At 35.9% G+C, this 16,036-nt stretch overlaps 1 protein-coding gene across 32 annotated transcripts in view; it reads right to left on the reverse strand.

The window, feature by feature from the left end:
* Positions 1–16,036, reverse strand: part of RIMS2 (regulating synaptic membrane exocytosis 2) — a 592,497-nt gene that overhangs the window by 459,773 nt on the left and 116,688 nt on the right. For all 32 annotated transcript variants that reach the window (XM_040261950.1, XM_040261948.1, XM_040261945.1 and 29 more), the window contains one exon: positions 5,706–5,916. In XM_040261950.1, coding sequence (XP_040117884.1) covers positions 5,706–5,916 — 211 coding nt within the window. Of the gene's footprint in view, positions 1–5,705; positions 5,917–16,036 lie in introns of those variants that run through there.

A 16,036-nucleotide genomic window follows, 5' to 3' on the forward strand; every position in this document is an offset into this window, starting at 1 on the left:
TAAGATACATGATTTGGTCAAGAGAACATATTTAAATAGGGTAAAGTTTAAAGTTGTTACATTTATCTTTAATTAAACATAAATAATGATAATAATACTTCATAATGTAATAATAATTACCTGATATAATAAGTTATAAATTTAAATTAAAATCATGTCTTTTTAGGCATCATTGTTTCTCTGAAACATTTCTAGTTGTATACCTTATGCAATTTTCTTAAGCTCTCTAGACCTTTACTTCCTTATCTGCAAAATAGGAAATTAATATTTACTTTATACAGTTTCCTGAGAATTAAACAATATGAAAAGCTCTCCATATAGAGTGCCTGACACACAGTTCTATATCTGATATTCTAGCTGATTAAAACACAGGATATTGTGTAGAAGGGATAAGCTGGATCCGCTATATTATTATCTTGACGGATTCATTACAAATGTTAAAACTACATACAGGTCGTATAAAAGCTATTGTAAAAAAGAAAAGCAATTGTATGCAGTCAAGGAAAACTACTGGTGAGCATTTAGTTTAACAAAAATCATTTATGGAGCACTCACATATATGTAACAGGTACTATACTAGATTTATGAAACATAAAAAGTGAGTAAGACAGTTCTTGCCATCAAAGAACTAAATGTATTGAGAGGGAACTGAACAAATCACTGCAGAACAGAAAGATGCCTGAAAGCAAGCGAAGAATAAGACACTATGGAAACACAAATGACTGATGAGATAACAGAACTTGGAAAAAAAAATTGAAAGCTTCTGAGATATAAGTAGGCCTCTAAAGTAATAAAGAGAATGCTGGCAAGACCAGTGAGGGAGAACATTTTATGCAAAGAACATGGAATATGTAAAAAGCACAAAAGCACAAATGTGCCTGGCATATCTGGATACAAGTTAGCTGGGAATGACCCCTGGGTTGGGAAGACCCCTGAAGGAGGGCATGGCAACCCACTCCAGTATTCTTACCTGGAGAATCCTCATGGACAGAGAAGCCTGCGGGGGGACCACAGTCCATGGGGTCACAAAGAGTCAGACATGACTGGGCGACTAAGCACAGCACGGCTGGGAATGACTAAATTATAACTGACATGTATGAACTAAAGTCTTCACAGTTAACTATATTAATAATCTGGCAAAAGCTTAGAAGCATAATACTTTCATAAAATAACTCACATGGCAGAAATTGTTTTAAAAAAGAAAAAAAACATGAAGTCGAATGAATTTGCTAATAGTTAATCCCTCTTAGGGCTTTCCAGGTGGCACTAGTAGTAAAGAACCCACCTGCCAATGCAAGAGACATAAGAGACGCAAGTTCAGTCTCTGGGTCAGGAAGATCCCCTGGAGGAGGGCATGGCAACCCCCTCCAGTATTCCTGCCTGGAGAATTCCATGGACAGAGGTGCCTGGGGGGCTACAGTCTACAGGGTCACAAAGAATTGGACACGACTGAAGCAAACTGGCACACACTCAATCCCTCTTAACAGATAATACAGGTTCAATTTTAGCTATAACATATACATGGAAAATTTAGCTATAATACACATATGAAATATTACTCTACCATTGTACCTTTACTATTTTCCAATAACGATAAAAAGTCAACACAGAATCTACTATATAATTTATAAATAAGGCACAACATTGCTACTATTTTATAAAGTGTTTACTTTGCTAAAATGTGCAGACAGACTGGAAGAAGAAAAGTCTAGAAGCGGAAAGAACAGTTAGGAAGCTGTTGCAATACTTCAGGTAAAAAACATATGTGATAGTGGTATGAACCATAGTAGTAGCAAGAGAAGAAGTAAACTGATTTAGGAGATACGGAGAAGTATGGCCCCTTAAGACCTGATTGAGGAAGAGGAAGAAGGAGAGAAGCTCTCCCAGAGCTTGGTTTGAGCAACCAGGAGAATAAGAAGGCAATTCTTGAAAGAAAAAAACACATGAGAAGCAGATTTGGTGAAAAATAATGAATTCAAGTATAGATAAGGTGAATATGAGGTGACTATTAATTCATCTAAGCATAGATTTTCAGCAGGAAGCTACATAAATAGACTTGTAGCTCAAAAGAATAATCTGGCTAGTGAAATCATATCTGTAAATCATCAGCATATAACAGAATCTGAAGCTATGAAAATTAATAAAATCTCCCAAGGAAATTGTTAAAGGAAAAAGGAAAAGTAAGGATAATGACCCTTAATCAAAATACCTCTTCTCTTTGAACTGGCAAGCCTCCAAGGAAAAGAAGTTCAAAACAAAAGGACTAGCAATCTCTTCTAATCAGATTTTAGTAACACAATTTAAAGTTTCACTGTATTTGTCCAAAGTGATTTTAATCAAACTAGAATTGAGTTGCTTGAAAAACAAAGGTAATGTATAAATATGAAATATTATCAAGGTCCTTAAGACATTAAAATCTCATGTGAAAAATAAAACCAGCTGTGGAGTAGTAGTTTAATTTTAAAGAAATGGAAAGTGTGGATATTTTAAAATGACTACAAATGAATCTTACAATCGAATCATTTGAATATCTACTTCAGTTTTATACTTAGTCTGTGTTTGAAAAAAAAAAAAGACTAAATGGTCAAGTCAAAGATTAAAGATGAGAATTACCTTATATATTTTACATATATATTCATAATGATAGAATCAGTTTAGGTATGCAACAAGGAACACACTAACCCAATGTAAAATATGATCATTTAATTGAATAAGAAAACATATGTGAAAGGTTCTTTCATGGGACCCTTCACCCCTGTTAGGTAAGAAGCAATACTATAGAAATTACTGCAAAGCACTTTAAAAGCACTCAGTGTGTATGCCAGGTACATGTCTAAGTGTTGCACAAATATTAACTCATTTTGTCCTCACAATAGCCTTGTAAGACAGGTACTATTATTTCTTCTACTTACAGGTGAAGAAGCTGAGGCAGAGAGTAAGCATCTTATACTAGGTCACAGAACTAGTAAATAATAAAACTGGGATTTAAGCTTAGTCTCACTTGGGCAAGAAGAGAAAACATAAACAATGTTACTACTACCCAATAGAAAGTTGGAATGGTTACAGTAAGATCAGATAAAACAGAATATTTCAGAGCCAAGAATATTTCCAAGAATAAAGAAACTCATTTAACAATTATAAAGGCACCAATTATTTAAGAGGATGTAATGATCCCAACTGTTTATGCAACTAAAAACAGAACTTTAAAATATATAAAGTCAAAGTTGATAAAACTGAGAGTTACATATTTGAATACCTATCTTTTAATAATTGGTAGAAAAAAATGTGGAAAATAAATAAAGATTTAGTAGAGTTGAACAACTCTATTAAACACTTTGACAACATTTAAAACCACTGTCAAAAAATAACAGAATATACACTCTTTTCAAGAATACACAGAACATTTGTCAAAATAAAGCACAGTCTGGGCCATAAAATAAGTATCAGTACATTTCAAAGGACTCAAAGCATATGAAGTATATCTGGGACCACAACAGAATAAAATTAAAAATCATGAACAGAAAGATCTCTAGAAAATTCCACCCCAAATATTTAAAAAATAAATAACATACTTCTAAGTTATTAATAAGCTAGAAAAGTAAAATTAGAAAATGCTTCAATTGAGTGAAAATAAAAACACAGCATATTAGAATTTGAGAGATGCTACTGAAGCAGTACTTAGGGGAAATTAACAGCACATGAGGCCTGTATTAGAAAAGAAGGAATATCTCAAAGCAATAATCTCAGCTTCCACATTATGAAACCAGAAGAAGAGACAATTAAACCCACAGTGAGCAGCAGAAAACAAATAATAAAGATCAAAGATGAAATCAACAGTTTAAAAATCAATAAAATGAAAAACTGGTTCTTTGATAATATCAATAAAATAGGTAAGTATCTGTCAGACTGAAGAGGGAAAAAGAGAGAAGATAGAAATTGCCAATATCAGGAATGAAAGAGGTAGCATCACTACAAATTATACAGACATTAAAAGAATGATAATGGAATACTAGGATACTAATGGATTCAACAACTTACAAGGAACTAAACAAACTCTTTGAAAGATACAAATTACCAAAGCTCATTCAAGAAAAAAAAATAGATAACCTGAATAACCCTATATCTATTCAATTGAAACTGTACTTAAAAACTTTCCCCTAAAAATAGAACCGTATGCCCAGATGGCTTCACTGGTAAAATCTATAAAACATTAAAGGATAAATGATACCAACTCTACAGAAACTCTACTAAAATACTGGAGAGAAAGAAATACTGCCCAATTCATTTTCTCCAGCCAGCATTACTCTAATACCCAACTCAAAGACAGACATCACAAGAAAAGAAAGCTACAGATATTAACCCTCAGAAACACAAAAGCAAAAACTGTAAACAAAATTTTATCTAATCCAACTCATTAACATGTAAAAGATATAATCCATCATAACCAAATGGATTTATTCCAGGAATACAGAGTTGGTTTAACACATCAAAATAAATCAAGGTAGTTCACCATATTAACAAAGAAAGCAAAAACATATAATCAATCTCAATAGTTGGAGAAAAAATATTTGACAAAATTCAACATCTATTCTTAAGGTAAACAAACGAACAAAAACTTTTAGCAACATTTATGAAGAGCTGACAGCTAACATAATACTTAATAGTGAATGCTTTCTCCACAAGATGAGAACAAAACAGGAATGTCTCTTCTCATCCCTTCCACTCAAAATTGTACTAAAGTTTCTAGCCAACACAACTAGTCAAGGAAAAGAAAAATAATCAGGTAAACAGGGAGAAAGATAAATAAAAGTTATTAGTTCTGGGTAAAACAAAAGAATCAGAAAAGGGAAGCAATGAGAAAATGGAGAAATTAAATCACAAAGGCTAACAAATTCCCATTATGTCTAAGTAATGTATGTAAAGACATCAGCTTCATATTTTTAAGCTACCTAAGAAATGGGTGATAAATATCTCCTACTAAGAAGGAGATAAGTGCAAATTATAAAGAACTAATTGAGACAATTTAAAACACCGTTTTTGCTAATTTCAGCATAGCATTCTTTGGGAAATATTAATATATTCCCTAAAGTGGATGGATAAACTACAAAAATCTAGAACAGGTGTGAAACACAGCCTTAACATTTCTTCTTTTAATTCCATATTCTAATATTTTTTTCATTAATGTTAAAACAAAAATAAAGGGTATTGTAGCCTCAAAAGCTATAAAATTATGAAACATAGAATCTCAAAGCCAGAAAGAGCCTCCTTCAGAAAGAAAGGAAATATAGGCCAAAAGAAGAGCAGATCTACCAAGCTGATAAAGTTATGTGAGGTAATCGAAAAAGCTGTGACACAACTCAAACATGAACCAGCTGTGTGACTTTAAGAATGAACTCTAGTCTTTCTGGATCTGAGTTATCTACATCTATAAAATAAGGAATTAGGCCAAGTGATCTCTCAATTCTCTTCATCTTTGAAAGTCTAAGATCCTATGAGTCTAAAAGATCATAAGCTAAAGAACAAAAACAATGAGATAAATACCTTTTTAATTCAGAAGAAAGTTTTTTTAATTCTTTTATCTGAACTGAAGACACTAGGGAAGGTTTCTGTTCATGGATTAACCTGAATGTTAATTTCCGTTGTCTGTTTTATTCACCATGAGCTTAAGTATGACAGAATTACGAAATTTGGCTCTAATCCTGTACCTTGTTTGAGCGTAATGACACGCGACCTCCACAACGAGCACAGAACTTGGTTTGGCAATATGAGCAGTTATGGCCACATCCGTCAGCGAACTTGGTTTTGTGGCAGATGCCACAGGTTGGAGCGTCACCCTTCTGTTCTTGCTGCTGCTGTGACTCTTCACCCATCTTCTTTACCTGCTCCTTATACATTTCAAACTGCTGATGAAGTTTTCTGCAGAGAACACAGACAAGAAAAATTTGGTTTCCTGATGGTCTCAAAAAATAGTAAGAATTACCACAATCTGTGGACACAATTTTGTATCTGAAAAGTCCATGTGAGAATAAAGAATAAAAATTTAACTTTCTGTTGATAATAACATCTTTTATGTCCCACAACATCGGAAAAGTGTAACTAGTTCTAACTTCTGATATACATGCTAATTTGATAAACAGGACAACATACTTCTTTGAAAGGTAATTGGAAAATTTCTACCAACTATCTGCAATATGTTTCAATCATATACCATGAAATATTTATAATGTTTTTTTTTTTCAAGAGTTTAACTTCAGAAATAGACTGAATGATATGACTTGCACAGGGAAACCAAAACCTATCAACTTCAAATCACTGAGACAGAATCTCAACTGGAATGCAATTAAGAATCAAAACAAAGAGGAAAACATTGGATGAGTGGTCTCACTAACTATCTAAATCTATTCAACAGCCTGGACATTAGTTGGCTGCAAAGACACTTGAAGAGTCTACCAAATGAGGCAGTACAAATAAAAGTAAGGCCTTTACTGATTTTAGTTAAAAATAAATAATGATAAAACTTTTACTATTATCTTTATAAAAGATGGCTTTAAATGATTAAAACTATAATTTTGATTTACAAATCAAAGTTCCTAGTCAGAACTAATGCTTAGGATTTACAAAGCTGCAAATAATGTCACTCTCATCCTAAAAAGGACAAAAGGCTAAATAATCTACAAAAGCATAACTTCTCTTGATCCCATCAGAGAGTTGAGGGTTATAAGACAAGCAAACAATCTGAACTCCAAGACAAACCCTTCCAAAGAACAATGGGACACACTATTTCACCTTTGGCAGAGCATAGAAGAAAGAGGTGGCCACCAGACAGTTAAGAGGAAATTCACTAAAATCTTATTTAACAACCGGTAAAAGTCAAGTGTGGGCTAACCGGACAATCTGGAATAGCTATGGGCCCAGGATCACAAGCACTCTTCCACATACCTCTACTGGTTATTCATGAGGAACAACAGAACCTTTTGGGGGTGCATATGTACAAATGTAACAGAAGTGACTGACCAGTGGCTGCTAGAACACAGGAATTCCCCAGACTGTTTCTCCTTAAAAAGCCAAAGCTGTAAGCCACAGGAAACGGGAGTAAACTCTGTCATCCCCAGGACAAAGGCAAAGATCTAGGCAGCTAGGGAAAAGCTTGGGAGGGAAAAGCCCTCTTCTCATGAAGGAGTGACAGGAGATCATCTTCAGCCAAGAGCTTACCCACAGATCAAAGGCTTTTATCACAAAGAGGGAGGTACAAACTCCTGCCCTAAACCATTCAGAGACACCAAGCCAACTTCCTTACTTGGGAAAAAGGGAATAAGAACTCTGAGCAGGCCTCATCCCCGAGGCCCTCATGGACAGAGATGGAAGATGGAAAACACACAACAGAACACCCCAACCCTATCTCAAGCCTAGTATCAAGAAATAAGCACCAGTATTCTGCTGCCAGGGAATGGGCAAGAACGTGGAGAGAGGCCCTCTCCCTCTGTGACAGCTGAAGGGGTAGCAAAACATAAAAACAAACAAAACAAACAAATGTACAGTACGCCTGCATTCACCCCAAGCAAAAAGCAACAGGAGCTCTCTGTTAGAGAAATCTGAAAACAGTAGTGCCCTAAAGATAACAACACAATCCAAACCTATCTGAGCCCCTGACTTGAGTGATTTCACACCCCAGTGTCTCAGCGGTAAAACATTCGCCTGCAATGCAGGAGACACAGGAAGAATCTCTGAAGGAAATGGCAACCCACTCCAGTATTCTTGCCTGGGAAATCCCATAAACAGAGGAACCTGGCGGGTCACAGTTCATAGGGTTGCAAAGAGTTGGACATGACTTAGCAACTAACAACAACAACAAAGGGAAAGAACATATGAGTATGTCAAAATATGTTGAGAAAGCACCTAAATCAGCAAACTAGGAATAGACAGAAACTTCCTTAACTCAATAACAGTATCCACAAAAGGGTCTACAGCTATCATATTGTATTTGAAATACTGAGTGCTTTCCCCTAAAATCAAGAACAAAGCAAGGTGCTATCTCTCATTACTCCTAATCAACACCAGACTAGAAATCCTAGCTAACACATTAAAGCAAGAAAAACAATAAAAATTAAACAATAGGGGTTGGGAAGGAATATTTTTAAACTGAGCAGATGGCATAATTGTCTATGTATAAAGTCCCAAAGAAACTAATTAAAAAAACTCCTATAATAAATGAGTCTAGCAAGGTCACACAGAGAAGGCAATGGCAACCCACTCCAGTACTCTTGCCTGGAAAATCCCATGGACGGAGGAGCCTGGTGGGCTGCAGTCCATGGGGTCGCTGAGCGACTTCACTTTCACTTTTCACTTTCATGCATTGAAGAAGGTAATGGCAACCCACTCCAGTGTTCTTGCCTGGAGAATCCCAGGGATGGGGGAGCCTGGTGGGCTGCCGTCTACGGGGCTGCATAGAGTCGGACACGACTGAAGCAACTTAGCAGCAGCAGCAACAAGGTCACAAGACACATGCTCGATATACAGAAAACAACTGCATTTTTGTATACTAGCAATAGACAGTTGGAAATCAAAAATTTTTTAAGTAGTATGCAAATGGCATCAAAAATGAAAGAAAGAAAAGTCTAAGGTATTAATCTAGCAAAATATGAGCAGACTTTCTTTGGGAAGAACTATAAAATATTAATAATAAGAATTAAAAGAGATCTAATTAATAGGAGAAATATTCTATATTCATCATGAGAAGCTTCAGTACTGTTAAGATATCAATTCCCTACAAATTGATTCAATGTCATCTCCAATCACAATCTCAGCAAGAATTCTTTAAACAAATTGACAAACTAAATCTAAAATTTGTATGGAAAAGCAAAACTCTCCAATTAGGCAACACATTTTGAAAAAGAAAAAGACTGAAGAACTCACACTACCTAATTTGAAGACTTACTATAAAAACAATAGAAGTAATCAAATATTGGTAAAGCATAAACACACACACAATAAAACAGAGTCCAGAACAGTCCAGTACTTAAACGGTCACTGCTTTTTTAAAAAGATGCCTAGGTAACTCAACAATAAAGTATAGTCCTTTAAAACAACAGAAAATCCATGTGCAAAAATAGTAGTTGGAAATCCATTGTGTAAAAAAATAAACCTCAACCCATACCTCATACCTATATGAAAATTAACTAAATGTATTACAAAACTGTAAACAATAGATTACAGAACTAAAGAAAATGACTAAAAGTATAAAACTTGTAGATGAAAACATTGAAGAAAAGTGTGGCCTTTTCAACAAAGACTTCTTAGCTAGGTTAGGCAAGGTATAGGCTCTAGACCTTCAACACAATTTAAAAAGCATGAATCAGAAACCTGCCAATGACAACATGTAAATGAATGGATACAGCTATGCTCCAATAAAATGTTATTTATGGATGCTGAATCTCGAATTTCATGTTATTTTTATCATCTCAAAATATTATTAAAAGACAATTTTTTTCAATATTTTTTTAATGTAAAAGCCATTTTTAATTCACTGGTTATATAAAAACAAGTGGTGGGCCAGATGTGGCCTGTGGATCACAGATTGTCCAATTTTATATGATATGATTTAATTTATGTAACATTCTGAACAAGATGAAATTATAAGGACAGAAATCAGATCATTGGTTGCTAGGGAGTGGAGCAGAGCAAGGGGACTGACTACAAATGGATGCAAGGAACGTTTGGTGGTGAGGAAAATGATCTATGTCTTGATTATGGTGGTAGATATTACTGTGTATGTTTTCTAAAATTTACTGAAGTGTATGCCTCAAAGGAGTGAATTTTACTCCTAATAAATATAACCTCAAATAAGTTTGACTTTTAAAAAACAGTTCGTTTCAAAGTGCTAACCTACAATCTGTGTGTGCTGAATAGCTCAGTCATGTCCGACTCTCTGCAGCCCCATGGACTGTAGCCTGCCAGGCTTCTCTCTCCGTAGAGTTTTCCAGGCAGGAATACAGTAGCAGGTTGCCATTTCCTAATCCAGGGTATCTTCCTGACCCAGGGATTGGACCCACATCTCTTGCACCTCTTGCATTGGCAGGTGGATTCTTTACCACTGCACAACATGGGAACCCCCCAACCTAAAGTCAGTAGGTAAATTAAAAATAGAGCCATGTAAGTCCTTTTATCTCTGCAACCACAAAAGCATATTTCCATTTTCATACCTAATATTAATAAATTCAAACAGCTATGCCAGTTTTTTTTTTCCTATAACTTCAGGTAACATACTATTTTCCCCTGATGGTCTTTCACCAGGTTTAAGTGAATCTCTAGTAACACAAAATAAGCATCACTACAAGAGACCTAAGTTCATAAAACATGTATAAGAACAAGCATGATTTTAAGTGGACCATGAATGAGCTGCGCGCCAGAGCTTCTCCCACCATTTGGAAGCATCATCTTTCTACGTGTGAGGTCTACACATTTCTACCATATACCTGTTTATACACTTATGATCTCTGGCATGATCTCTCAGTATATGGCTGAACCTCTCTGGGAGAAAGAGAAAGAAGAAGAAAATTAGAGCAAATGATTTGTTTTCATTCTAGAGGCACTGGAGCACTAGGCAAGTTACCAAGTCAAGTTACGCTGGAACAAAAAGTAGAAATCTTTTTGTAGAAGTAAAAAGTAGGAGCAAACTGTGCTACATAGGCCCTCGAGGGAAATAGAAACCCCAGTTTTCACACACAGGGAGAAGGCCAGTAACATAAGCAGAGAAATCAGTAATTATGTATCCCAAAGTGCTAGATTAAAGCTATTGAAGCTGCTCTTACAATACGAACTGTAGCAGTCCCTGAGACTAGCATTATTGGGGCTGTGGGATGGGATCAAATCTTTCCTGCTGTAGGGAGCAGAGAGAGAGAGAAGTGAAAAGTTCAGATAGGACTAATCTACAATAGTTTGAGGAGGTAAGAGAGGACTTTTAGAGAGGTTTTTTTTGTAGTCATCCTTCCAGTCCTATAAAATGAGAAACTACTATATGTAGAAGTGATGGTATACAAGCAGATGCAAGAGCTCACTCATGTTCCTTGCCAAAGAGATCAGTTTTCCCCTTCCCATTTATACATAGGCCAAATTCTATCTCTGCTTCCTCATCCCAGTCACTCTTCAACCAGCCTAATCTGGTTTCCAGTCTACTTCTTAATCCTCACAAAGTTTACCAACGGCCTCCCTGTACCTAAAACTAACGGACAAATTTTTTTAGTCTCCATCTTACTGGGTTCTCAACAGTACTTGAAATTATGTTCACTGCCCACTTGGCTTTCATTACATTTTTCTGGTTTTCTTCTTGTCTCTCTAGCCTTTTTCCTTTGAAGGTCAAGATTCGGGCCTCTCTACTCTTTTCATTCTGTGTCTTCTTAGGCAGTGTCACTCATGCCTGACTTCACTTTCCTCCTACATATAAATGTAAATCCTCAGCTCAGACTTCTCCTCTGAGCTTCAATATTCAATTGCCTACTTCACATCTGTATTGGGAAGTCTCGACGCCACTTGAATTTCAGTGCATATCAAAGTGAACTCGTAATTTTCCTATTAAGCAAATTCCCTTCTGGTATTCTCTATTTCAATAATATGTGACACCATTTAATCAGGCAGGCCTGAAATATAGAGTTATTTTAGAAATACCTTTCTCCTTCAATTGCATAATTAATCTATCATGAAGTCCGTTCAATTTTACTTCTTAAACGTGTCCTAAATCCTTCCACTTGTCTCTATATCCATGGTCAATACCATTGTTATCATCAATGCCCACCTATCCCAGCTAGGCTACTCACATTCATACTTCTCCCCTTCTGCATACTACAGAAAAATTATCTTGTCATCTCACTGCTTAAAATACTCTAATGGCTTCTGATTGCTTTCAAGAAAAAGAAAAAACTTCTTATGAAGTCTTACAAAGTCTTGAATGTTCGCTCACACATTCACCTCTTCAACCTCATTTTTTGCACTGTTTCTTTCCCTTCTTTCTGCTAAAGCTACTCATCCTTTAGACTCACTATGGTGCATCTCATTACAGGATGTATTTTATACATCCTCCTGCCTCCTCCCAGAATAGATTGCAACACATGCCTTTTTTTTCTCTCTCTCTTTTTAAACCTTAGGTATCCAAAATAGAGTTGATCATGAGGCTGGCTTCGCTGATTCATGCTTGGCTCCCATGTTAATTAATTGTTTTCCCCTTCCCCAATGTGACTTCCCTTCCCTCAGGAACCAGTCTTTAAATTTTTCTAGTAAAATCTAAATAGACTATAGCCAATGTGTCTGGGGCTTATTTTGTATCAGATAGATAGGTATTATTATAAATATTCTACTATTATTCCTATTCTACAGAGAGACTATTTTTACTTATAGTTACACTGCTAGTAAGTAAAGCCAGATCCAAATTCAGCTGCAGAATCAGAGTGCTAACCACTAGAAGTTCACACTTGAATGGATATATAATTTTCCCTATTTACATTTTATTCATCCCTTTGTTTTTTATAAGTTAGCACTTTATTCTGGAAAAGAATAGACTTAACATGTATAACTGAATCACTGTGCTGTACACCTAAAACAAACATGAACTTACAGCACTCCCCATCGGTCGCATTACTATCTGAACTCCACCTCCTATCAGATCAGAGGTGGCATTAGACTCTCATAGAAGCATGAACTGGAACCCGAAAGTCAAGGTAGAAAATCATGAGTGACGTGAAGTTGCTCAGTCGTGTCTGACTCTTTGAGACCCCATGGACTGTAGCCTGCCAGGCTCCTCCATTCATGGGATTTTCCAGGCAAGAAGACTGGAGTGGATTGCTATTTCCTTCTCCAGGGAGGATATCATGAGACTGCCACAAAATAAAGTGTACAATAAATGTAACGTGCTTGAATCTCGCAAAACCATCCCCCCACCTCCCAGTCCATGGAAAAATTGTCTTCCACAAAACCAGTCCCTAGTACCAAAAAATGATGGGGACCGCTGCTCTGTAATATTGTGCCAGCCAAAAAGTTCGTTTGGGTTTTTCCCAAACGCACAAATGAATGAACTTTTTGACCAACCCAGTATTTCCAATAAGTTATAATATTTCTGTAAATGATGCTAAAGCTGAAACTCCAGTACTTTGGCCACCTCATGCGAAGAGTTGACTCATTGGAAAAGACTCTGATGCTGGGAGGGATTGGGGGCAGGAGGAGAAGGGGACGACAGAGAATGAGATGGCTGGATGGCATCACTGACTCGATGAACATGAGTCTGAGTGAACTCCGGGAGTTGGTGATGGACAGGAAGGCCTGGCGTGCTGTGATTCTTGGGGTCGCAAAGAGTCAGACACGACTGAGCGACTGAACTGAACTGAACTGAATGACATATTTACAAACACATACATGTTCTTCTCTGAGACATGTATCCAAGAATATAATAGATATACTCAAGTTCAGTAAAAATACTTCTAAACTGCCTTCTCAAATGGCTTAACTCAGCACACCTGCAAGCAGGGTATGACGGTTCCAGTTTCCTCTTATCCTTGCCAATATGTGATATTATTCAACTTAACAAAATTTTACAGCTTGGGTATACAAAATTTTTCATTTTTTTAAGTTCATGTTTTTCTGACTCCTAATGAAGTTCAGCCAGTTGGACTGTCCCACCTATAAACTACCTACTCATGCCATCCTTTACCAAAACTCTATTGGATTTCCTGGGGGCCTTTTTTGTTTGTTTTGCTGTTTTGTAGAAGAACTTTGTATAGCCTGTATGTTAATTCTTTATAAACTGAGCATAGCAAAAGTTCTAGTCTGACAAATAACTGCTAATTCTTTGTTAAGCAGAATTCTTTCATTTTGATGCATTCCAATACATCAGTTTCTCCCTGTATGGTTTGTGGTTTTGGTGGCCAGCTAAAAAAAATTATTATTTACCCCTAAGTCAGTCACAAAAAAATTCTGTAATTTCTTCTAGGAGCTTTATAATTTTGCCTCTCACACTTAGGCTTTTAATCGATCTAAAGTTTATTTTTATATGTAATGTGATGCAAGAATTTAATTTCAATCTTTTTCACATAGAGAGTCTATTTTCCCAGTACCATTAAAGAGCCCATCCGTTCTTCCACTGATTTATAATAGCAGTCTATCATATACTTAGTTCCTACATGTGCAACGGTCTATTTATAGAGTCTATATTTTGTTTCATTGGCTTTTGGTTTGTTCCTACTCCAAAACAACATTGTTAGAATCCAAACTCCAAATATAATGAAAGGTATAAAAGATCTTAAGAATATAAACATATATTTAAGCTTATAAATATAAATATAATGGTAAATATGTAATTTCCAGATAGTAGATATTGTGGGCCTTGTGGATCTGTCACAGAGACTCAACTTTGCCAAAGAGATGTGAGAATAGTCACAGAAAAGCAAACAAATAAATGAGCTGTGTTCCAATAAAAGTTTATTTACAGAAACAGGCAATGGGCAGGATTTGACCTACAGGTCATATTTTGTAGATCCCTGATATAAAGAGTCAAAGATAATACTCATATTTAATTTAAAACTTTTCTTACAAATATTTAAAAGACATATGCAATAATATATCAATTTAGAAATAGTTTTTTCCACTTTGTTAATTCAAAAAGCTATTTCATTCAAATTTTTCATGTCTATTTTCTCCATCCTCACCAAAGCAGCTTACTGAATTCAGTGTTTTCAAAAGTAATTTCTTCATTCTGAGTTAAGAAACAGACATTATTCAATCTGTTAGTTCCCAGTAATCCTGTTGTTCCTGGTAACTTTATGCCAGGTCACATAGATTTTTTTTGCTGTTGTTGTTTTCCCATTCATCGTTTGGGGGGGGTTTCATGATTTGTGTAACACTGACTTTTGTCAGATGATGAATTTTAAGTTGTGCTTTGAACAGTAAGCTCATGGCATACTGCTACAGAATGCAACATTAAATGCAGTCACATACATTACAGAGTGTTTTTCAAACAGCAGAGTGCAACCCAATACAAGGACATAAAATAAATTTAGCAAGCCAGGACTTACAGTTTAATGAACTAGATCAAAGCATTGGAAAGAGTGCACGATTTCTTATAAGTCTTATTTCTATTACATATATATGTATGTAGGTATGTGTATATTGGGTTATAGTGCAAAATATATTTTTTATGAATGGAAGCTTTTTTAAAAAAAGTATGAAAGTTACTGCTTTACTAATCAGCTGAGAGTAATAATAATAAAAATGGTAATTATTATTATTATTATTATAAAAGAATAAAAACATATGTTATACAGCTGGCCATCCCAGTCACATACGAAGTCTCTCCTCTGAACTTCTAAATAGCTGCCTAAGTGACTATTACAAATGTAGTATGTTTCTAAAATACAGATCTGATCATACCATCCTGTTCCTCTGCCTGGAATGTCTCTCTCTCTTTCTGGGCAGATGCAGAGGCACTGAAACATCAAACACTAGGGCACGGAAAGAAACAGTACGTATAGTATTATCAAATAAGTAAGTGGGAAACTAGAGACACAGACATAGTAACTAGATTTAATGTTTGAAAATATTTTTAAACAGCTGAAGTACTTCACTGTTCCAAATAACTGCAAAATTTTCCAAATAACATGAGAAATAATGGCATCAGAATGTATATCACAGCACTGCTGCTGCTGCTGCTAAGTCGCTTCAATCGTTTCTGACTCTGTGCAACCCCAGAGACGGCAGCCCACCAGACCCCCCCGTCCTTGGGATTCTCCAGACAAGAACACTGGAGTGGGTTGCCATTTCCTGCTCCAATGCATGAAAGTGAAAAGTGAAAGTGAAGTCACTCAGTCGTGTCCGACTCCTAGCGACCCCATGAACTGCAGCCCACCAGACTCCCCCGTCCCTGGGATTCTCCAGGCAAGAGTACTTAAGTGGGTTGCCATTGCCTTCTCCAATATCACAGCACTACTCATAGCCAAAAATGGAAACAACCCCAGCGCACAGAAATAGTAAAACATAAATCAATTGCAGTATATTCAAA

The sequence above is a fragment of the Oryx dammah genome, unplaced genomic scaffold (assembly GCF_014754425.2).
Source record: "Oryx dammah isolate SB20612 unplaced genomic scaffold, SCBI_Odam_1.1 HiC_scaffold_19, whole genome shotgun sequence".
In the NCBI taxonomy this organism is placed as follows: Eukaryota; Metazoa; Chordata; class Mammalia; order Artiodactyla; family Bovidae; genus Oryx; species Oryx dammah.